At 45.2% G+C, this 24,376-nt stretch overlaps 1 protein-coding gene across 1 annotated transcript in view; it reads left to right on the plus strand.

Moving 5' to 3' along the window:
- Positions 1–24,376, plus strand: part of DNAH9 (dynein axonemal heavy chain 9) — a 206,620-nt gene that overhangs the window by 77,386 nt on the left and 104,858 nt on the right. Inside the window, exons 18-24 of the mRNA XM_073881496.1 lie at positions 5,446–5,668; positions 6,268–6,434; positions 13,720–14,590; positions 16,964–17,094; positions 17,446–17,572; positions 21,192–21,344; positions 22,750–22,875. Of these exons, the coding sequence (XP_073737597.1) occupies positions 5,446–5,668; positions 6,268–6,434; positions 13,720–14,590; positions 16,964–17,094; positions 17,446–17,572; positions 21,192–21,344; positions 22,750–22,875 (1,798 nt within the window). The remainder of the gene's footprint in view (positions 1–5,445; positions 5,669–6,267; positions 6,435–13,719; positions 14,591–16,963; positions 17,095–17,445; positions 17,573–21,191; positions 21,345–22,749; positions 22,876–24,376) is intronic.

Raw genomic sequence — 24,376 nt, forward strand, 5'->3', positions numbered from 1 at the left:
CCCCATCCCTCCCACCCCCCACCACTCCAGCAATCCTCAGTTTGTTTTCTGAGATTAAGAATTCCTCATATCAGTGAGGTCATATGATACATGTCTTTCTCTGAGTTATTTCGCTCAGCATAATACCCATCAGTTCCATTCATGTCGTTGCAAATGGCAATATATGTCTTTTAACTGGGGGATTTTGTTCATTAATATCTCTTCTACTACCATTTTATTATATATTTTCTATTCTTTTTTTTCTTCCTTTCCTTGCCTCCTTTTGGGTTGAATTTTGGGGGTTTTTTTATTCCATTTTTTTCCCTTCTGCTAATTTAGATGTTACATGATCCATGTCTACTGTTCTAATGGTTACCATAGCTATTTTTTTTTAAAGATTTTATTTATTTATTTGAGAGAGAGAATGAGAGACAGAGAGCATGAGAGGGAGGAGGGTCAGAGGGAGAAGCAGACTCCCTGCTGAGCAGGGAGCCCGATGTGGGACTCGATCCCGGGACTCCAGGATCATGACCTGAGCCGAAGGCAGTCGCTTAACCAACTGAGCCACCCAGGCGCCCTACCATAGCTATTTTAATAAGCATCCTTAAAAGGAATGAATTTGTCACTTTTGTTACTCTTCTCACAATCAATACAAAGACTTTAGAATAGTTTGATCTCAACTGTTCATTCATCAAATGATAGTCTCATTCCCAGTGATTTCAGTTGTTCTCTGTTATTTATTTATAAACACCACAAATTCCACTTCATTTTATACACTCAATGTTTATTTATTTAAATTCAATTAAATTTACTAACATTTTTCTATTGCCTCTTTCTACATTACAGACCAGTTCCCTGAGTTATGTTCATTAGAAGTTCCATTATTTTAAGTCTACTGGTGAAACTCTCGTTCTTTCTTTGTCTGTAAAGGCATGTGTTTTCCCCTTGTACTTGAAAAAAAATGGTTTTGTAGAAGGGGGAGTTCTAGGATAACAGCTATTTTCTGTGAGTTTATTGAAGGCATTATTCCTCCGTGTCTTGGCTGCCATTTTGGCTTCTGAGCAGTCAGCCATCAGTCTGGATTTTGGGGGGATTTTTGTTTTTTGTTTGGTTTGGTCAAAATCTGCCTTTGCTCTGAAGCTAATCAGCTAATTTTAAGATTTTTTCTTTTTGGTGATGTTATCAGTATGAAGTACCTTAAGGGTTTCTTTTTTTTTTTTTAAGATTTTATTTATTTGAGGGAGGGAGAGAAAGCCAAAAAAAAAAAAAAAGTGCAGGAACAGAGTGGAGGGGCAGAGGGAGGAGAAGCAGACTCCCTGCTGAATAGGGAGTCTGACATGGGGCTCCATCCTAGGACCCTGAGATCCTGATCTGAGCCAAAGGCAGATGCTTCACCAACTGAGCCACCCAGGCGCCCCCCACCCCCGCTTAAGGGTGTGTTTATATTAATTCCACCTTGAATTTGTTGGGTTTTCTTGAACTCACATTGTCTTTCAGCAGCTCAAGAAAATTCTCAGCAAGGATCTCAGAGATTGCTTCTTGCCCATCCTCTCTATTGGTTTCTTCTGAGCTCTTAGGAAACTTATGTGAGATTTTTTTCACCATTGTCCACATATTTTAACAGATTTCAGAGTTTACATCTGTCTGTCTGCACTGCAGTTTGGATAACTTTTCCAGTTTTATCACCCAGCTGTCTGATTTGCTCAGCTTTAAGTCTCCTGGTTAATCCATTCATTGAGCTTTAAATTTTAATGAATACATTCTAGTTTTAGCCCTTCTATTTGGTTATTTTATTTATTTTTTAAAAAAATTTTATTTATTTATTTGAGAGAGAGTGAAAGAGCACAGGCAGGGGGGAGCAGCAGAGGCAGAGGGAGAAGCAGACTCCCTGCCGAGCTGGGAGCCCAACGTGGGACTCGATCCCAGGACCCTGAAATCATGACCCAAGCGCAAGGCAGATGCTTAACCAATTAAGCCACCCAGGTGCCCTATTGGTTATTTTATAATTTTGCTTGTTCATTTTTGTATTCTCTTGTTCTTTGCTCAAATATTGAGGCCTGTCCTTTATTTACTCATTTTTTTAAGTCTTAGAATATGTTCATTAGAGGATGATCTGAAGACAACTTGTGATTTGTCAACTTAAAAATGTTTTGTTTCTCCATGCCATAGATTAAAGTTAACATAAAGACCTACCAAAAATTATTAGCTTCTTTCTCCTGGAATTGCCCATCAGTGTAGCACAGTATGATCATTTTTGAATTGCTAAAACGCATTGATTAAAGGCTTTCGCTGTGCTTCTCTTCACAGAGTAATGCCATCACAGCCCAGAGTTTTCAGTAAGTTTTGTCGCTTCTCAGAAAGCAAAGGTCCATGCAGGATCACAGATTCTGAGTATATTTGGAGAGCCTCTGAAATTGCTTCTATTCCTGACTCAGGCAATGCTGAATTTATATTTGAACCTACAGTTGGGTCAGGGACAGTGCCTGTGACCTCCTGAGACTGTAAGAGCCTATTTAACTTTCTGAAGGGTGATTCCTAAAGAGAGCATTTCTCTCTTAACTGCTATATTGTGGTCAGAACGTTGAAGTTATTTTTCTTAATCGGTCTTAAATTGGTGTCTGAGAAACTACAAGGAAGGCACTTTTTCCTGCCACATGGGTCACAAACAGTTAAGCAAGGCACTTAAACGGGAACTCGTTTTTAAAAATACATGAAATATTGCCATTTTATATTCTGAATTCCAACATTTGAAATCTTTGCAGGTTTCATTTCAGTGCTTCTGCAGGCTCCTACTCATGGTGACTTTTTTCCTTGTGTATTTTATGACTTTGGAGGGTAAATATCATGTTCCTTGGAATTTGTGAATCTCTGTGGGAATCCTTTGGGGATTGGAGTCTAGTCTGTAGCCCTCCATCTGTTTCTGCCTGTCATCGAGGGACTCTTCCAACCCCAGACCACTTGCATTTCAACGTGCAGTGTTCCACCTAGTGCCCAGGCTAAAGCAGGACGTTTCCATACTTGCCCTTTCTGTGCAGTGGATTTATTTCTTGTTCACCTTTATGGTGTCTCAACTCTACGTGCAACTTCCCGCCAGCCTCCTCACCTTGTGTGGGCCCCAGGCTGCATCACCGGTTCCCCATCCCCACATCCCACGAGGCAATCAAAATAGCAGCTTACCGTCTCTGGGGTTCAGTAGAAACCATCACAGAAAGACCACTTTGACCCTTGCTTAGTGCTTGGTTCAGCCTCCCGAAGTTCCTTAATTTTGTGCCACTTTAGCAATGCATTTTTAAATGATGTTGAAATATATGTTTAAGCATTTTCATGGGTTCAGTGGAAGGGTTATTTATCCGTATTATTGTGTGTGTCATACAGCTAGACACAGAAGTCTCCCATCTTCTTCTCTGGCTTACTCAGCAGTTAGGCTTTTCCCAGAGCACTCCACCAGAACCACTCTCATCGAGATCACCAGTGATGATCGCATGGCTGAATTCTGTGGTGATGATCATCTTCACCTTACTCGTGCCCTTCAGCAGGATTTGGCATAGCTGATTATTCCATCTTTCCCAAACAGCTTCTCCCCGTGGCTCTCAGGATACCTCACCTTTGTGGTTTTGCTTCTGACTCACTGGACCCATCTTTTTGGTCTCTGGTCTCTTTGGCTGGGCTCATCTCTTCTAGATATTAGCCTTCCTGAAACCCCAATTCTGAACTTGCTATCTACAGTCCTATTCCAGGTGATATCTAACCCCAAACTGTGAATGCATCTGTGTGTCAATAACTACCCAATTGATGTTTTCAGTCTCATCTCTCCAGAACTCGACACTTCCATTCAGCTGGCTGATAGATATCTCCCCTAGGTGTCTGGTGTCTGTGAGGCATCTCACACATAATATATTTTAAATTTATTCCTCTTCCGCCTTCTCTCTCCAAAAAATCCAGTCTTCCCCAGTTCTTCCCCGTATCTTTACATGGCATCGTCATTGACCTCATTGCCAGGAGTTAATGATTTCTCTCATCCCCTCACGTCTCTCTCCCAGTCCATCAGTGGGTCTTATAGTGTCTACCTGTGAAATTATCTTGAACCTGACCACTCCTCTTGTCCACCTTCCAGGCCAGAGTCACCGTCATCATCATCTTCTGTCACCTGGACAACAATTAGAGTCTCTAAATGCCCTCCTGGTTTCCATTCTTGTCTCCCCACCTCCAATGCCACCACCATCATCATCACCTCCTCCAGCTACAGATCTTTGGAAAATATGTCAAATCATGCCATTCTCCTATTCAGAATGCTCATGCTTAGAATGAAATCTGGACTCCTTACCCTGGCGAGCAAGACCCTGCGGTGTCTGGCCCCGTTGATTCTTTCACCTCTCCTCCCTCTGCGCTTCCTCCTATTCCTCTCGTGCTTCTGCCCGATGACCTTTCCCCTTTCCCTCAGACACGTCAGACTGAATCCAGGCTCAGTGCCTTTACTCACGCTGTTCCCTGTACCTCAGAATCTCTTCTCCCCTTTCTGTGGCTCACTCCTGCCCATAATTTCCATTTCTGCTCAAATATCATCTCAGTAGAAAGGCCTTCACTGACCACTCCATAGAAAATAGAACCATCCATAGTCTCTATCCCCTTACAGCCTTCAACACCGTGTGAAACCATACAATTTATTTCATTGATTTGTTTCCTATTTATTTTTCCCATTAGAATTTATACTTCATAAGGGCAGAGCCTTTGTTTCATTTATCATTCTCTCCTCAGAACCTGGAAGCATGGTTGGGTCAAATATATATTGATAGATCTCATTTTGTGTAATAGATGCTCAATAAATATTTTTGAAGTAAGGACTGAATGTCACTTCACTCCCACAATAACCAGTGAGACAGAAATGATTTTCCCAATCATATAGGCGAGGAGGCTGAGACGCAGAGGTGTTAAATGAGTTGGCCATGGTTACACCTCTAGTAAGTGTCCAAATTAAACCCAAGTGTGGTATCACTTTAGAGGCCATAATATTGTATTTTCAATTTTTTGAAATTTTTTTCTGAAGTTCACTTTGAAATAATGTCAGACTTGCCAAAAGAAGTTGCAAAAATAGCACAGAGTTCCCTTGTACCTTCACAGAGCTTTCTCAAATGATACCATCTTGTATAACCATAATGCAGTTATCAGAACCAGAAAGCTAACATGGGTGGAGAGCTACTAGCTGATGAACAGACCTTACTCACATTTCGCCAATTGTCCCACTAATGTGTCCTGTCTCCTGAGTCTCCTCCAGCATGGAGGTTTCTGTCTTTGACCCCTGTGACCATTCCAAAGAGGACTGTATTCTCACTGTCAGGGTCGAATCTATGCAGAGTGCTGGACACGTGGGAAGTTTTCCATAGTAATAGCTGTTATTGTTGGGGAAATAAATAAACCTTCCTTTTGAGGAGTGGAAGGGGAAATATTTCTTCACATTGTTTTGCTTAGCTTGGCCGACCTTGAAGTGTTTATAAAAAATAGTGAGTGCGGCATGCTCAAGAAAGTTGAAAAAGGAGACTTCGAAGGATTGATCGAGGTCATGGGACACCTTTTGGCTCTGAAAGAACGACAGAGCAGCATCGATGAGATGTTTGAGCCCTTACAGCACACAATTGAATTGCTGAAGACCTATGAACAGGAATTGCCCGAAATGGTGTTTAAGCAGCTGGAGGTCAGTACAAAGTTTGTTTTCTGAATAAAAGAAATAGAGGGAAAGTTTCTGACCTTCAGAGTGGGGTGAGGTGGGTTGAGGTAAATGAGAAATGGGGCTTGGTGAGGACCCAAGGCTTGTGTTTTGGAACTATCTGTGTGATGGATGTGTGCTCTCTAGCACATTCTGGAAACTCCATAAATAGGAAGCAACACAATGCTGGAGATTGATGGGAGAATTGACGTGGATGAAGTGTTTTTGGTTTTGTTTTGGGGGGGGATTGGTGAGCCAAGTTTTTGATTCAGGGGAAAAAAGCAAGTCTGAAAAACGTTAAGATGGACTAAGGCGATGTGAGGCATAAAAGAAAATAATCAAGCACTCTGAGAAAATACAGAAAAGGGCACAGGTTACCTGGTTAGTGGTGGATGGCGGGAAGGAGGCCGTAGCCAGGCAAGCAGGCGACCAGGAGCGACAGGTCAGGGGAAGGGAGAACATGATGTCATGGTGTCACAGCATAGCCTTATAGCGGACCCGGAGACATCTGGGTGCCGTCCAGCGTCAGGTCTGCTGGCGAGGGGGAGCACAGTGTGGGTCTGACCACATGGAGGTCATCTTCGCAGGAGCTGCCTGAGAAGTGGAACAACGTGAAAAAGATGGCTGTCACCGTGAGGCAGCATGTAGCGCCGCTGCAGGTGAATGAAGTGGCCCTCCTCCGCCAGAGGTGCTCAGCCTTTGACCTTGAACAACAGCAGTTCTGGGAGCAGTTCCGCAGGGAAGCCCCCTTCAGGTATGTACCCACTCCTCTCTTTTCAACATGGCAATCATTGGGTAACTGAGGGTCTTCTGCTTGAGTTATCGAATTTCTTTTAGCAGATGAAGACTAGTTAAGTCTTCCTCCCCACTTGGGTCTGTTGGTTAGAACCTGGTGCTAACATGGGCAGAGTCCCATCATGGCCCGGACAAGACGACCAAAGATTGCACAAACACCGTGCCTTAAAAACAAAAGGCTAGAAACTCTGTGTCTTCAGGTTTGTTAAGGGACTGTATGTGATCAAATCACAAGGTTTTTGACAAAGCTGTTCGTATTCTAAATTCTCACAGACTCGTGTTCTTTTGGTTTAAAAAAGTGGCAGATAGAATTTGAAAATAGTTCTGGGAGGCACTTTGGAAGCCTAAGGGAAGGATTTGAGGTAATGGATTTCTTTCTTTTTCTGCTTAGTTCTGCTTAGATCCGTCCCCACTTGTGATAAGGGGTCTTTACTTAAGACAGCGATAGGACCAGGCAGCATCATTCAGATGGGTTCACACCCGCACGTGCGCGCATACACACACACACACGAGTTTAGTGCAAATCCTCCCTTGGTGGAGAAGTAAGTGTACCCAAGGGTCTGCACTTGGTCCACTGCTCAGTGTCAGGGGCTCCAACCAGAACAAGCTGGTTCTCAATGTCCTGTGTCTGCTGATGTGTCAGCTGAGATGGGCCCCTCCCTCACTCCAGCTCCATGACTTGCTTTCTGCTTGCCTAGCTGAACTTCCTACTGGCTCTCCACTACAGTTTAGGACAGACAAGTTTGGAGGGCTCCAAACTGGAAAACGCCCTGTGTAAGAAGTGACCTTTTAATTGCCAGGGTTACCTACCCATGGAAAACAATATTACATGGGGAGGCAATGCATTAAAGCCACAAACGAAGCCAAAAACTAACTCTGGGCTTTTAGTTCTCTCATCTATAAAATGGAGTTAATCGTAGGATCCATCTCATAAGGTTGTTGGTAGAATGAAAGAAGTAATTTTTGCAAGTGTGTACCATAGTATCTGGCACGAGGATGACCAACCATCCCAGTTTTCGCTTGGTGGTTCTGGTTTTAGCACTGAAAGTCACACTTCCAGGGAAGTCCCTCTGTTTCAGACAAATTGGAACAGTCGGTCACCCAACATGGCAGACAGGAAGGACCTACCTGTTCTTGTTATTCACTCACCAAACATTTATTAAGCAGCTCCTGTTTCCCAGTTACTGTACTTGGGTCTGGAGAGAACAACAGGCGTACGTTAAGAGGCAGGGCAGGACAGATGGGTAAACTCTGCATAAGATGGACATGTGTATGACATGAGGCTCTAAGGCAGTGTGCCGCCTTGTTGGCTGCAAACTATAATCACCTGGGGAGCTTCTAAGATTTCCAGTGTCCAGTCTGCCTGCAGACCAACTAAATCAGATTCTCTGGGGACAAGACCTGGCATCAGTGGTTTGTAAAGCTCCTCAGATGATTCCAATGTGCAGCCAAGTTTGAGACTTGCTGCCCTAGGGGGAAGTCACTGGTTCCCTTTTAAGCAGTCATGCCAGGGCATGTAATTCCAAATGAGTTTGTATCCCTCTAGAAAAATTGCCTTTGGAGCTATGCCCTTGTTCCAAGGAAATATCTATTGCTCTAAACATTGGCGAAACTCCTTCTGGGACTGTTCTTTCAGAGTCTGAGACATATTCTCTGGACTCTCCTTCGGACATGCAATTGAATTTTTGAAATTCAACACCAATCATGCAGAGCCAAAGCTGGTGAAGGAGGTGGGTTATCGAGCTGAGTAATACTGCTTAGTGGCAACAGTCCCACCAACGGCAACAGTCATGAAAGCAATGACATGAATGTCTTTACATTAACTGTCCCTTAAAATTTTTTTCAAAAAAGGAACTCCAGAGATATTTGGGGAAATATTTTCCCAAAGGGTCTTCTGATAACTGCAAAAAAGCAAACAACACCCATTTGCTGGTCTGATTTTGTGTGTCCGTTGGAAACATGGTATCCCTCCTTCAGAGTTATATCCTGCATGTGTATTGATCAGCTGGTGGTGTTCTTTTAATGTGATAGCTGCGTTGTTTTTTCTTTCTTAGCACTTGTATCTGCTGGCTGGGAGGATATTGCTTCTCTTTGCTGGGTTTTCCAAATTTGCATCTGTTAATTTGACATGCAGATGAATCTTTGCAAGAGAATACTTTGAAAAGAACTGCTCGCAGCAGCGTGGAAAGGCAAACATTACTTCAATTGTGATGTGTTTCTCTTCTTCTCAAGAAAACATCAGGACTAGAGCAGAATTGGGGATTTAGTGCTGAAGGGAGTCTTAGCGGGAATCAACTCATGCCTCAGTTTTGTTTCTTACTTTGGTGTATGTGAATGTGTGTGCTTGACATTTTAAGGCACTGTGTGGCAAGGGATTTTAATTCTGGTTCCTTCCTTTAAGATCATTTATGAATTTCTAAAATGCAGACCCTGGCACATTCCTCTGTGAGTGCAAGTTTCCGTTCCTGATTAGATTGCAGGTGAAGCTCACGTTGATCTTGTCTTTGAGGAGGAAGAAGAAAGTGAGTGTCTCATTAGGCTCTTGCAGCCTGTCAGATGCTGGGTGATGTCCGGTTGCTTGGGTAGAGGTTCTTCATGTTCACTTGTGGCTTCCTTCTGTAGTTCTTAACTCTGAGCTGTATCAGCATATTCCTAGCTGAGCTCCCTCACTTTACAGTAATTGGCTAAATCATCACACTCAGAATCAAGGGCTTTCCACAACTCTTACAGTTGGAGATGAATTTGCCCCTTTGAGTGAAAGGAACATTCCACACTTCTAGTGGCATTCTCTGATTCAGTGTTCCTGACTTTTAAGTGCAGTCTTCTTGACCTTAAGGAATGATGCCATGACATCCAGTCATCTTACCCACATCAAGACCAAGGTTACCCAGGGCTTTCTTAGCCAAAGCACTTGATCTCGATGAGCTCCAGCTCAACGGACACCATTAGTGTTTTCAGCTGACTGGCTACCAGATTCTGTGAATGGTTGAGAGAACTTTCTTGAAGACACCCTCGCCTTGGGTACTATCCTATATGACAACGAGAGAAAGCAAGGCTCTCCAGATGGCCCAGTACAGTAGACAGGAGGAAAGAAGGGCCTCTGTCTTGCTTACGTAGTGTCTGTTGTCTCTTCAGTAGCTGAAGTAAAGGGCAGGATTAGTCACCAAATCTCCCATGGACATATCGGTGCCCTAAGACATGTCATTAGTTCAGCTTGACCCTGTTCTTCCAGTTAATCTGACTCATTCACCTGATTCAGGTTTTCATAGAGAAGAAGAGATTGTGGTCTCAACAATGGAGTCAGCAAAAAACAATGTAAGTGTTGGGATTTTAAGATGATACATATTCCCCAACCTCAGGGACGATTTCAGACGTGAGTACTCAGACATGTTCATTGGGTGGCCAACTGGAGCCTCCCCTGAGGAGGCCGTTCACATCCCCTGTAGAAGATGGTGCTTGAGCCAACGGGAAAATGCAGATTAGCCATTTGGAAAAAGACGAGTGGGAGGGGAGGGCATTCCGGGCAAAGGCACAGAAGGGTGAGAATGTAAAAAACAGTAAGAAAATGCAGAGCATGGGAGTGAGAATGGAGTCATCCACACACCCAGGTTTTGGCCACGATCAACCACTGAGGAGTCTAAGCGTGAGGATGACGCAGTGTAAACACCAGTATCCCATGGCTACAGAGAACAGGATGGAGCGAGACTGACTCAAGGTCAAGTGCTCCGTGGGAGAGTGATGGCAGCAGCCCTGGATTGAGGCAGCGGCTGTGATAATGGAGAGAGAACGGATCTGGGAGAGACTTAGGAGGGGAATGAGCAGGATCGATTGAATACGGAAGATGAGCAGGAAGACGGGCACCGTTCTCTGTCTTCCATCCTGGACCAGTAAGTGGAAGGCAGCATTCCACTACTCACTGACACGAGGGCCACTGAATGGAAATAACTGGAAGATCCCAGGTTCAGATGGGAGGAGGGGAGTTTTAGGACGCAGGGGTGTGTCATCACTGAGCGCACAGGCGTGGTTCTGAGGTCAGTATGTACCACCTGCTGGCTTCCCAATAATTAATTCAATTCACTCATTCCTCCCTCTGTCTCTCTCCATACCTATGTCTAGGTCAAGCCTAAGTCAGTCATTTTTCTGCGATCATTCTCATGAGCACCAAATTTCCATTTCTCTCAATTCTATTCATCCCAACTTGGTAGGCATTTCTCTTTTAGATTAAAATACTTTTGCATTATTATTTCAATTTTAAAGACTTACTACACCCCCTTCCCTCCTATTGCTTTCTTGTTCTTATACTGTATTGTTCCCCTAGGGCTTGGAGAACTACTTTTAGTTTATTAGACACATTAATCAGCTCTGTGACTATCCTGAAAATGTGCACTAGAGTTTTGAAATGGGAAGAGGGTTACCTGCCCTCACGTCTAGGGATTCTTTTCACTACTTAGGCCAAATTAACTTTTATGTGTGCTCAGCTACAGGAAATGACCGTCCACAAATTTAAACTATAAACAAAAATTATGTCACGAGGCAGATGAAGTTTGTAATAGGTTTGACAAAGGATCACTTCTTCCAGATATTTGAGGAGCCAGTATTGATTTAAGGGTGTTCACATGTGTTAAGGAAAGAATGGTTGGAAAGACCATTTATTTTCTCTTGTGTATACCCTCAAACACTGTAGGAGCTCACATCTTACCTAATAAGTTATTCCTGAATTATACTCCATTAATAAAGTAAACAGAATGTGGGCTTTTAGAGTTTGTCTGGTAGATCTTGTACAGCAAGAGGCAAAATTCGCTTTGCAAGTCACTCCAGTCAAGATAAAAAGTAGAACCTACGCAACCCTGACAATTATTCTTTGGAAATGAAGAATAAGCAGACGGATTGCTCATGCATGGTCAGCTTTCCTGCTGGACCACTTGCCATGAGAATATTATATTGCTTTCCTTCTGGTTCTTTTTCCACTGGTCTCCTGGGGGAGAAAGCACCTTGCCTATATAGACGAAGGACCCTCTTCAGCTCCGAGGACTTCAATCTCATGTTCCATTCTGGAACTCTCAGGAGCTGGAGAACAGCGAAGATGTGTCATGATGTGACACATCTGAAGCAGTGTCCAGCAGACACACATGAAGCAGTCTTATTCTCTTAAGATGTAAATGCACAACCATAGCACACGAGCCAAAAACTGTTTAGATGGAACAAACAGAATCAAACGTAGCAAGCATCAAAGTTAATCTGACACTAATTTAATGGTATGCATAACTGTTATTGTGTTGCATGGTAATTAGTCTTAAGTGGCAAGCAGTTCAGGTAAATGACTTCAATTAGGATTACTTTCCATCCATCAAGTTAAATATTTCCAAAGACAACTGAGAGAGGAGGCAGTTCAAGAATAGGACTTTGTATGGCCTCCTCCTCTCCCTACCCCACTACCCACCCAACATACACATACGTACGTATACACACATATGCGCCACACATAGGAGTGCTAGACTGGAGGACCTGACCAACCCTCCGGTCACTCATTTCCTCTCAACTTTCCCCTTGATGATGAACCCCATGATGCCATATTTGAATTTTTTTTAAGACTTACTTATTTGAGAGGGAGAGAAATAGAGCATGAGCAGGAGGGGCAGAAGGAGAGGGAGAGAGAGAATCTCAAGCAGACTCCCTGCTGAGTGTGGAACCTGACGTGGGGCTCAGTCGCATGACTCAGGTCACAACCTGAGCGGAAACCAAGAGTTGGTTGCTTAACGGACTGTGCCACCCAGGCACCCCCTGCCCTATTCTGATTTTAGAGGAACACAGTATTCACCCTGAAGTCAGGGTGCCTCGATATCTAGCCCTCCAAGCACACAGAAAGAAGAAACCTAAGATCAGTGATGGGGAGAGAGGAGATTAGGGAAGGAAAAGAAGAGGCTCCTTGAACACCTCGATTCTGCATGCTTCTGATCAAAGAAGTGTTGTTTGCCCATGTGGGTTCCTTTGTACGTAGGGTTCTTTATTTTGTTTTTAATTTTTAAGTAATCTCTATACCCAGCATGGGGCTTAAGCTCATGTCTCCCAAGATCAAGAGTCACATGCTCCACCGACTAAGCCAGCCAGGCGCCCCTGCACGTTGGGCCCTTGTGTTGGAGGAGAGGCTATGCCAGGAACACAGGTCTAGAGGGGTAGCACTGTAAAGCGGGTGAGGGTCAGGGGCAGTGGGGGCATGCCCTGAGCACTGGAGAGAAGAGGGTGAGGAAATGTGAACTACAACTGTAAAGTTAGATACAGCGTCTATAGCAGTTGGCTCCAGAAGCACAGGCTACCCAGGATGTAGGAGGGAGCAGGCCAGAATGGGGGAAAGGGAGATCAGGGACAACTTGGAAGAGGGACTTAAGAAGATGAGGAGCCTGACTTGAGGGACATAGTGAAGGAATGGGACAGTGACTGTACAGGGCCTTTGTGAGGGCTTTGTGCTTGGTCTTCAGGGTCCCCTACCCATGGTTCCCAAACTTGGAGGTGGTATTGCCTGAAGAGGGTGCAGGCTACCAGTGGGAGCTTCACCAGCATCAAGGACACCAACCTGCCCACTGGAACCACCCGGAGAGCTTGAAAGCAAAATGCCTTTGCCCAGGTCTCACCCCCAAAGAGTCTGATTTAATTGGACTGGGGAGCAGCCCAGGCGTGGAGATCATTCAGAGCTTCCAGAAGATTCTAATATGCCACCCAGACTGAGAACCAGTGCCCCAGAGGGAGTGATGCCAAGTTTGGCCTAGGGTTGGGCTTCTAAGTGCCAGCTTGCTCACTTATAGACCACCTATGACTTGTAGCTCCTGGCCAGAGCTTTGGCTTTATAGCATCAACAGTAGCATGACAGTGCCCCCTTATATCAGGTGCTCCAGAAGCCAACAAGTGAAGGGCAGAGTCTAAAGGGAGCTTGAACAAAGGGGTGGTTCCCTCTACACCTGGATGGGGGAGCTGGGGCTGGTGGAAAGAGAGAGGAGTCATTTTACCTTCTCAGATGTGAAGAAAAGATCCAAGCATGGTGTTCCCCTTGCATGGCGTTTTCTCCAGCTGGCCGTGTTTACCCCACCCCTACCTACCAGAGTGCCTTTTCTTGCCAGGCCTTGGTGACCATTACTGCTTTTTGCTAAAATACTAAGCACTTAAAGATTTGAACCGGTGTCACTTGGGTGATTCCAGGAGATGAGCCGCTGGGTGCTATACTCACAAAGGGAACACATTGTGTTTTGTAGGTTTGATAGCATTGATCCTCACCGAGTTCTGGATGCCAGGCACAGGGAGATACAGCAGATGGAATCTACCATGGCCTCCATTTCCGAGGCTGCTGGCTTGTTTGAAGTCAATGTTCCTGATTACAAGCAGCTGAAGCAATGCAGAAAGGAGGTGTGCCAGCTGAAGGAGCTCTGGGACACCATTGGGTTGGTGACCTCCAGCATCTATGCCTGGGAGACCACCCGGTGGAAGGAGGTTAACGTGGAGGCTCTGGACTGGGAGTGTAAACGGTTCGCCAGGCACATCCGGAACCTCGACAAGGAGGTCAGGGCCTGGGATGCATTCACAGGCCTGGAGAACATGGTATTGAACACCTTGACTTCCCTGAGGGCGGTGGCCGAGCTGCAGAACCCAGCTGTCCGGGAGCGGCACTGGAGGCAGCTGATGCAAGCCATGGGTGCGAGCTTCACCATGGATGAGGACGCCACCCTGGCCCATCTCCTGCAGCTCCAGCTGCACCATTTTGAGGACGAGGTCCGGGGCATTGTGGACAAAGCTGTGAAAGAGATGGCCATGGAGAAGACCTTGAAGGAGCTGCAGACCACCTGGGCCAGCAGGGAATTCCAGTGCGAGCCCCACCCGCGGACCAACGTCCCCCAGCTGCAGTCAGATGAGGACCTCATCGAGGTTCTGGAGGACAACCAAGTCCAACTGCAGAACCTGATGATGTCCAAGTACATTGCCTTCTTCCTGGAGGACGTGTCTGGCTGGCAGAAGAAGCTGTCCACGGCTGATGCTGTCATCTCTGCCTGGTTCCATGTGCAGCGCACGTGGTCTCACCTGGAAAGTATATTCATTGGCTCCGAGGATATCCGGGCTCAGCTGCCCCAGGTACCTGCTGAGGAAATCCTGCTCTCTCTGTTCTCTTACTTGAGTGAAGGGAGGAGCCCCTGGTTCCCTCATCTCTAGACCTTTCCTTCTTTGCTTGCCTTGGCTTCACCCAGAGGCACCTCCCACACACATAGGGGCCTTCCAAGCCATCAAAAGGCGGGCAAAGAGAGAAGGTGAAATGCACACCAATTAGTTTGTCCCTGGATTGGGTGGGGAAAAGGAAGGAGAACATGGTGTGTTTTTTGTTGTTGGTGGTGGTGGTGGTGGTTTTTTTGGGGCGGTGGTTCTGGGGGGGGTTTGTTGTTTTTTTAATGTATATACAAGAGAGGAAGCAGAAACTATCTGCTACCGCAGTGTGGGATGAGCTAGTCCTGAGTTGCTCCACAGATGATTACAGAGCAGCTAGCCACTGGAAGGGAGCCTTGTTTCCAGGCAAATGCAAGTTCCTTCTCAGCAGGGAGCCACTCTGTGACACCTCTGGCCTGAGCCACGCGCTTAACACCAGCCTTCCGCTCTGTCCTAAACAATGAATTTCGAGAAAATCTGCATTCTTCTCATTACTACCTTCCCTGTGGTTGATTGCCCCTTCTAATCTGTCCTAATTAACGTGCCATTAGCTTACCCACCTCTCGGTGGACTCGAATTCATTAAGAAAAATTTTTTTTTATTTTTTATTTTGCAGACATTCCCTTGTCTCCCTTTGGTATAGCAAGTTCTCGGCTTCCAAATTAGTTTCCTTCCAAAACATCATGTGTCGTTCAGGCCCCACTTAAAAAGTTAAAGCTCATTCCGTCAAAACGTTGTATTTTTCCAGCTCATCCCACAAAAGTGTATTTCACGCCCTAATGCAGATTACAGGTTGTACATCTGGAATGAAAAACAGCCGGAAACCGTTCCGAGAGAGATGTCATTAGGCCAAATTGAATAAGCCAGATTACTTTCTCATCTTTCACGGGAACAAAATACCTCATGGATCAGTCATAATTTACCCTGCCATCCTATTTTTAAATCTTCTTAGGAGAGGGGCTAGCTTTCCCACTTGTAGCTGTGGGATCTTGGGCAAATTACTTAACCTCTCTGTGCTCTTGTTTACTCCTATAAACTGGGACAAATACCAGTCCCCACTTCAGGGGTGTAATTAAAGAGTGCACACAGCACCCACTGTTATGATTGTTGTCACATAATAATAATACCACAGGCTCTGACCAGGTGCCAGATATTGGGCTAAAGCCTGCATGTTATTGTCCCGGGCATTTCAACTACACTCTTGAGCAGTTGTATGTTTGAGGGAAACGATGATAATTAATTTGACATCACATTTGCTGAAGAACATCTTTCTTTGTTTACATCAACTTTTGCGCAGACCCAGAAGACACACTGGATCTGCTGTCCAGCCGATGCAGGAAGTATGTGTTTTACCCCAACGGTTCTCAAGGCATGGTCCCAGGACCCCGACCTTCGTAGGGGATCCTCAAGGTCAAGACTGTCTTAGTAATAATGCTAAGATGTTACTTGCCTTTTTGTTCATTCTCATTTTTCTATGCACACACGGGAGTTTTCCAGAGACTACTGGTCATGTGAAGTCACAACAGGTTGAATGCAGACCAGGAAAGAAAATCTGGTCATGTCCTAAGTCAGACATTAAATTTGGGGTAAAAAAGTGAAACAAGGCTACCTTCTAAGTTATTTTGTTGTGGAAAATACAACTATTTTAGATAAAAGTGTGTTATGTTACCGTTGTGGGTTTAATATTGTTACTTTTTAAATGAATTAACAGGGGCGCCTGGGTGGCTCAGTAGGTTAAGTATTTGACGCTTGATTTCAGCTCAGATCATGATCTCAGGGTCGTAGGATCGAATCCCATGTCAGGCTCCCTGCTCAGCGGGGAGTCTGCTTCTCCCTCTCCCTCTGCCCCTTCCCCCGCTTGTGCTCTCTCTCTCTCATTCGAATAAATAAAATCTTAAAAAAAAAAAGAAAATAGTAATAGGATCATCCTCACTCAGCAGGGAGTCTGCCGGAGATTCTCTGTCTCCCTCTGCTCCTCCCGCCCCCCCCAAAAAATAAAGAAATCTTTTTTAAAAAATTTAACAAATACTTTTTAAATTTCTCAACTTGAACTTCCAATAGAGGAGACGCATTGATGGATATATTACCCACATACACAAAATCACTTTGCACTCCTCTGTGATTTTTCCAAAACAGAAAGGAGGTTTACAACCAAAATGTTCAGGAACAACTCTTTCAAGCTAAGGATATTTCCTTCTCTGAGTTTTAGAACATCCCCAGAACCAGTTTCTGCTTCTCACTTGCTACACGAGGCATCTTCGAGTCCAAGAAAGCGATAGTTCATTTTTCCCCACGTGTTTATTTCAGGATTCTAAAAGATTCGAAGGCATTGACATAGACTTTAAAGAGCTAGCTTATGCCGCCCAGAAGACTCCCAATGTAGTGGAAGCCACCAACAAACCAGGTCTTTACGAAAAACTGGAAGATCTTCAGAGCAGGTGACGGTCTGCTTGCTGCCTCCCCTTTTTGTCCTGAGGAGGGCAATGTTTCCTTTTTCCGATTCTGTCTCCGAGATCTTTACTTTCTTTAACTGTCCAAGCGAGCGTGTGTGTGTGTGTGTGTGTGTGTGCGCGCGCACGCGCGCGCACCTTGGTTTGCCTGTATGTCAGGTGCCATTTATTTGGGTGGAAATGCACCAGTGTGTATATTTGCAAGTACCCGTAAGTGTTTCTTGCACCGATTCTGCAGGTAGTCCATACGCTGCGCCTGTCTTCATTTTGGCCGAGTCTATGCATGCACCTGTGGGTCTAAGCAAACTTAATCAGGAAATTCTGTGTCTGTGCCCTCAGGTTATACCTGTGTGAGAAGGCCCTGGCCGAGTACCTGGATACCAAAAGGCTTGCCTTCCCTCGGTTTTACTTTCTGTCTTCTTCTGACTTGTTAGACACCCTTTCCAACGGCACAGCGCCACAACAGGTAAGCTGAAGGAGAGCTCGTGGAAACGCTCGGAAGGATGGAGCGGGCTCCCGGTGGGGAGGGTTTCAGGTTCCCCATTATGCCTCCTCCCTCTGGCAGCGTGCGTATTTCAGACCTGTGCTCCCACCAGCATCTTCGATGCCCACCATTGTGCTTCTCAGGGTGCCCCCTGCCCATCAGTGGCCACTGCCCCCTAAAGGGGGAAGCTTTGAGGATGGGGAACGTGGAGGGGGTGCTAAGCCTTTACAGGGAACGCCTTTGATCTGATTCTGAAGAGCGATCCAGGACATCGCTGTCCAAAGTTATAGCTAAAATTTCCACAGGAGAGAAGACTGGAGGTTGTATTAACTCGACATTTTGTGATTTTGTGGAAGGAGTGTGTATGAGTAGCTCAAAATTGGGGGCTCTAGCCACTCATTGGCCATGTAGTCTTGGGTGTCCCTTCTCTTTGACAAACTTCCCTCATCTGTAAAATAGCCCCTTTGCTACAAGGTTGGTTTTTATTTTTTTTCCTTAGTATTAGAGTAACTAATTGGTGCACTGTTGGTATTTGGAGCTGTGGACAGTGGTTCTCAAACTTGAGAGTCACCGGGCGGCTCAGGTGTATCAGAATCACCTGAAAAGCTTGCGAAAAGGCAGATTTCTGAGCTCTACCCCCCAGAGCTTCAGATGGTTCTGTAGGTCTGGGTGGGGCTGGAGAACTTGCATTTCTAAGGGTTTCCCCACATGATGCTGCTGGTCTGGGGACCACACTTTGCGAGTGACTGTCCTAGACCAAAGGTCTGAGTCTCCCAAGTGACCGACAGGAGGGAGGGATGATGTCTCCATGCATGTTCCTGTAGCTCTCCTCACTTCTCACCCTAACAAGACTTCAGAATTCCTTTCTAATTCTCCACTTTTCCTGTGAGGATAGCCAGTCAAAACACCCTGTTCAGAAGTGACTTGGATGAGTTCTTTTCCCCCTTCCATGTGATTTCATTGTTCATCTGAAGTATAGTCAAGATCATTTATTTCTCTTTGCCTTGAGTTTTGGAGGTTTGTTCCCATCCTCGTCAATTGGATTGTTTGAATGTGTAGCATTCTAAAGTCAAACTACCCAAAAAGTAGTTTGACTACTCCTGTTCCTCACCTCCACTCCCGGTAGGTCACCAATCCCACTCATTCCTGGTCTATCTTTGCAAACATGAGCAGATGTGCGTTTACATTTGCACACATACATTTTCTTATTTACCCTCCTTTCTCACACAAAAGGTAGCGTCCTAGATATACTTGAACACCGTTTTTTTTTCTGTAGTGATGGGTCCTGGAAATCACTCCCTATCAATTTAAATATATCTCCCTCATTTTTTTTTTAATACACCTGCATCGCACCCCATGGGACTACACCATAGTTTGGCCAGAGGTTGTTTATACTATTTTGCAATTCCAAATAACGTGGCATTGAATAACTTTGGAGTATTGTATTGTTGGAGGTCTGCCTTCCAGGTACATTCCTAGAAGTGGGATTTCTGGGTCAAAGGGTAAGTGCTATGTGGTCGAGTTTGATATCGCCCCATTTCCCTCCATAGAAATTCTAGCTTTTTGCATCGCCAACGATAGATGGGAGCTGCTCCAACAGAGCCAAAAGATGGCACCCACACATTAGTTTTCTGTCTTTGTCATTAACTCTCCAAGTTACTGAACTGATGTTTTGGGTTTATCGGTAAGAAGCAAGTACTAAAGAGAATTTATCCCTAGAGTTAAAGCTCCCCCCACTTTTTTTTTTTTTTTTTTTTTTACTATAGATGGGAATCATTGTAGAGTAGCCCAGATATGGTGGCGGTGAAATATTTATCACACTAACATTCTGTTTTGTAACTATATGTTCATTAATTCCATGCACAGGAAAAGTCCGAGATCATTGCCAGACCCTTTATATATGATGTACTCCTTCTTAAATACTTTTTATTTATTTCTCACTTGGTTTGAGTAAATCCTTAAGTAGCTTCCCCCCCCACCATCCTGAGAGATGACGCATGAGAGGCTAACCCCCAATTCTTTCTATATCTGTGACTCTCAGCTGTTTTTACAGGTGAGTGATGGAATGGTTGATTTCGGAATTCATGGGTCACAGCAATTTCTCCCCAAATCCCCTCAGACGTAGCTCTGAGACATCATCTGAGACGTCATCTGAGGTCTACCTGCCTTTGTTCCCCCCCCAAAACCTTTCTAGGTAGCCTAAGTTCTTTCTTTTTGGATTTCTGTAGAGATCAAAATTTAAGTTAAATTTTAATTCTAGAAAATTTGTATATGTTTATATACTTTGTTCATTTTTCCAACACATGATGAGGTTTTTTTTTCCAGTCTGAAAACTAGGGCTTTCAGTATCTTGAAAAAGCTTTCTTTCTGTATGCTTTAAAATAATATTTCTATTCCATTTATCTGGATTTTTTCCCCTTTGTATTTGCAAAATTTGAGATTCTATCTTCTCTGTGCTATATATATTACCTTCACATATTCATATGTATTTGCATATATTCATACAGATTTTCATCTCTTATCCCTCTTCCTTGGAATTCTTCCATAGGTTCTCAAGCTCATCTGCCATATTGTATTTGTTTTGATTTGGTCCTTTACTATTTGTTGTTTCCTTACATTATTTCCCTACCACTACCAATTCATCTTCACCTCATATTTTGTAAGGTTCGTGTTTCTTTCATTTAATTGAAAACAAGGTGGCATTTTTCACAATTACTTTTGTTTCCTTTATTAAAGCTTCTCCCTCCCTCTCCTTTCTCTGTCTGTCTCTCTTTCTCTCTTGGATAAAGAAGGCTCCATCCCATCAAGATATTCATCCCAAGTCACTGTGGGTGGGATCTCCTCAAGTACCTCACAGTTTATTTCAACACATACAGAATTTCTCCTCTCATAAGCCAGAGAGGTGGTTGTTGTAGATTTAGGGTTACAATTCAGGGTACCAGAAGCCTGAAGGCCCTGTATCTCAAAAGGCTCTACCAAAGAGCAGCTTTCTGTTTATTTTTCCTCTCCAACCTGCCATCTCCCTCACCTCATGATCATGGTGTGGCCCTCCAGCAACCCTCCCAGAACATTCCCCTGGGGCGTTACTGTAAAGGGCCTCTGTATCATGAGACAACCCGCAAGGGAGAAGTCCTGGCGTGGCTAGGCTTTCTGATTGGGGTAAGCATGCTTGCCTGGCTTTGGATCCTCCTGCTGCACCGAAATGGTTCCAGCATCTGGGCAACTTCTTCCACAGGTCACTGTCACCGCTGCCCTTCTGCAGACTATCCTCTGCCTATCTCCTGAGGAACAGGGTTTATGAAGTAACGGTCATTTTTTTTCTCCAGTCTGTTTCCATTTAGATCAAGCAGACATGAATCAAACTTTTGTGGCTTCATTGGGTGGTGGCTAGTCCACAATTCCCACCAATTTTATATTCCTTTGGCCACTCCTACCCAGTGCAGTTGGTTCTGACCTCATACCACCATCGTTCCCACAAGCTTCCCTCTAAATGTTTGATATCCAACCCCTAATGGCTGTCACACGGTAGACCTCTGAACAGTACTAATGAGCATCTTCCTGGACACATCCTCCAATCCTTTGGCACGATTTTCCTTTGTAGGTCCAACGCCATCTTTCCAAACTCTTTGACAATATGGCAAAGATGCAGTTCCAACCGGACGCTGGTGAGCCACCAACCAAGATAAGTCTTGGCATGTACAGCAAGGAAGGAGAGTATGTGGCCTTCAGCGAGCCCTGTGACTGCAGCGGTCAGGTAGAGTAAAAGTCCCTTTCCCTCCCTTCTCATCCCTTTCCCTCTCAAGTGTCTGCATTCAAATGCGGGCAGCCTCAACCTTCAGGATGGCCGTCTTGACCTTGAGCCAGAACTGCTGTCTGTGTCCCGGGACTGCCAGCTGCTCTTGACTTGAACTGACATCGGAAACATTTCCAGTCCCTGCTCTCCTCTCCCCAGGAAGGACACATGTCGATATCCATTTGTTTTTCTTAACCAGAGACCTGTGTGGAGAGGAATAAAATGCACATAAACAACTACCCCAGTCAACTAGAAAAGGAGTTTGTTTGTTTGTTTATTTATTTATTTATAAAGATTTTATTTATTTATTTATTTGACAGAGAGATAGCCACAGCAGGAACACAAGCAGGGGGAGTGGGAGAGGGAGAAGCAGGCTTCCCGCTGAGCAGGGAGCCCGATGCGGGGCTCGATCCCAGGACCCTGGGATCATGACCTGAGCCGAAGGCAGATGCTTAACGACTGAGCCACCCAGGCGCCCAAAAAAAGGATTTTAAAATGATTAGCAGCACAGGGAGGCTTTAACATGACAACGCCTGGGGCACCCCACAGGGGAATCTAGCAGGCTGACATCTTACCATGGAGAAAATGCTCTTTGAAATCAGCCATTCTCCTGAGATGTCATTTCTCTGTACGAATACAGCTCAGAGTCACTTCCTTCCACAGCCCTAGCCCTGGGAAAGCCAGATCCCATCCCACTCCAGGACCTACTACCTCTAAGTCTCCCGTGTACAGTTCAAGAAGCACAAAACATGGGATGGTTCCCTCCTTAGACTTCCTTCCTATCCTTTCCCATCACCGCTAAAGTATAAGCCCTTCTTTGTTTATTATCCTAAGTGATCCAGCCAAGCTTTGTCCCTGGGGCTTCTAATCGAGTCCAAAATCATACCCGGAGAAAAGATCTTTTACAGAGGTCGACCTTCATCCGCATGTTTCTTGGAAAGCAATTCTAGTTCCAGGAAATGATCAGGCATTCTTAGTTTTATGAGAAGGAGCCCTGAGGTTTGATTCGGGATGTGTCCATTGGTAGACCAGAAAGCATTTAGTTGGAAAATGTAATTCTAACTGACATCGCCATCCTCAGTGTGGACAAGCTCACGAGAACCCACTGACTTACTGACCTTGCTCAGCCCAGACTAAGACTTCCTGGAATGAAGCTTCCCTTAGCCTGCTGCTTTGTCCTGTATGTTCCAAATGGGCCTGTTTTTAACTGAGCCTCGTTCTCACCAACCACTGACCTGGGTCCAGAAACAAAATGGCTCCCTGTGCCTTCTGGCAGCCATTGGGGTTGTACATTTTCTTCTCTCCCTCAGGGTGAGTGATCATACATTCCTCAGAACCCAGCATCTCACTCAGAGTTCTTTTTCAGGTAGAAATATGGTTGAACCGTGTGCTTGCTCATATGAGGGCCACAGTGAGGCACGGGCTGACAGAAGGTGTAGTTGCCTACGAAGAAAAGCCAAGGGAACAGTGGCTCTTTGACTGTCCAGCTCAGGTATTCTAACCAGGACTTTTGTGGGCCCCCGTCCTTCACTAGGTCCTCTCCCTTGGGGGCCTCCCGCAGCCTTCAGGGCGCACCAGACCCCAAACTCACTATGTGCTTCCCAGTTAGAAGAGGCTGGTCTGTGAGGGGGTTAGCAAGAGAGAACAGGGGAATTGTCAGCCATGACCCACTCCAACCATGACCTTGGAGAATCAAGGGTTGGCCATTTTTACCCTCACTGACTACCGTAGGGAGAAAATGTAAACCATTCAACTCGTTGAGCCAACCTGCTTGGGATATGCTAGGATCTTCACTGAACACAGGAGACCCCCAACAGGGAACGAGACATCATAACCCTGCCCTGCCGAAGTTTACAGACTGATGTGAAAGTCAGTCGCTTACCAATGAGACCTGTACTCTGGGAGCACAGAGCTAGCTAGTAGGGTCTGGGGACCACCCCCCTGAGGATAGGACACAGAATCTGAGGTCTGAAGTAGAAGCAAACAAGTGAAAGATGGAGGGAAAGAGCCACCAAGCATGGGGAGGACCATGAGCAAAGGCTCAGAAGCAAGGAAGAGCATCCTGTGGTTGAGGAACTGAGTGTGGTTGCAGCAAGAGGAAGGGGAGGAGGAAGTGAGAGGCAGCAGGTGTGTCCTGCAGAAGAAACTCAAAGCCAGTTCTTAGGGACCACCTGAGGGAGTCTGACTGGCTTCCGAGATGTATCTGAATCCTTTCCAGGCTTCTCAGGAGGGCGATGAGGGAGAGGTGTGAACTAATGAGAATTGTTTAGATGACTCTGGCTGCAACATACCCTCCTGCCTTCCCTGTTAGGGGCACAGTGCTGGCGCTGGTGCATTTGGGGGTTGCAGATGTCTACCGGTAATTGAAGCCATAGGTGTAGAGAGGATGGCCTTGGAAAACACGTAGATGGAGATGAGGATGTTGAACAAACCCTTGAGCATCATGCAAAGATGGGGTCAGCGAGGAAGAGCCGGTAAAGCAGAATGAGAAACGGTGCCTTTTTAGATAGAGGGAAAACCAGGGAATGGTCATAATGGAGACCAAAAACAAAACTGTCGGTAGTGGGTGAGAGGTCAGTCATGCCATGCACTTGGAAGAGATCAAGCAAAACAAAGAGGCTGAGAGGCATCCCTGAACTTGGTGTGGCCATTTCAGTGGAGTGCCAGGTGGTGTCATGTTGCCCGGGGGGGTGGAGACGGGAGAGGAAGGTTGGAAAATGTTGGCAGCGAGTGTAGACTTGGCAGCAAGTGTAGACAAACAGAAGAAATGAGAAGGAAGTCAGTACTGCTGAAGGGAAGAAGTCTTTTTCTTTTCTTTTCTTTTTTTTATTATTATGTGAATCACCAAGGGAGGAAGCCTTTTTTAAAATTTTTTTATTGTTATGTTAATCACCATACATTACATCATTAGTTTTTGATGTAGTGTTCCATGATTCATTGTTTGTGCATAACACCCAGTGCTCCATGCAGAATGTGCCCTCTTTAATACCCAT

This window comes from Callorhinus ursinus, unplaced genomic scaffold (genome assembly GCF_003265705.2).
Source record: "Callorhinus ursinus isolate GAN/ISIS: 27379988/994484 unplaced genomic scaffold, GSC_fseal_2.0 scaffold43, whole genome shotgun sequence".
In the NCBI taxonomy this organism is placed as follows: Eukaryota; Metazoa; Chordata; class Mammalia; order Carnivora; family Otariidae; genus Callorhinus; species Callorhinus ursinus.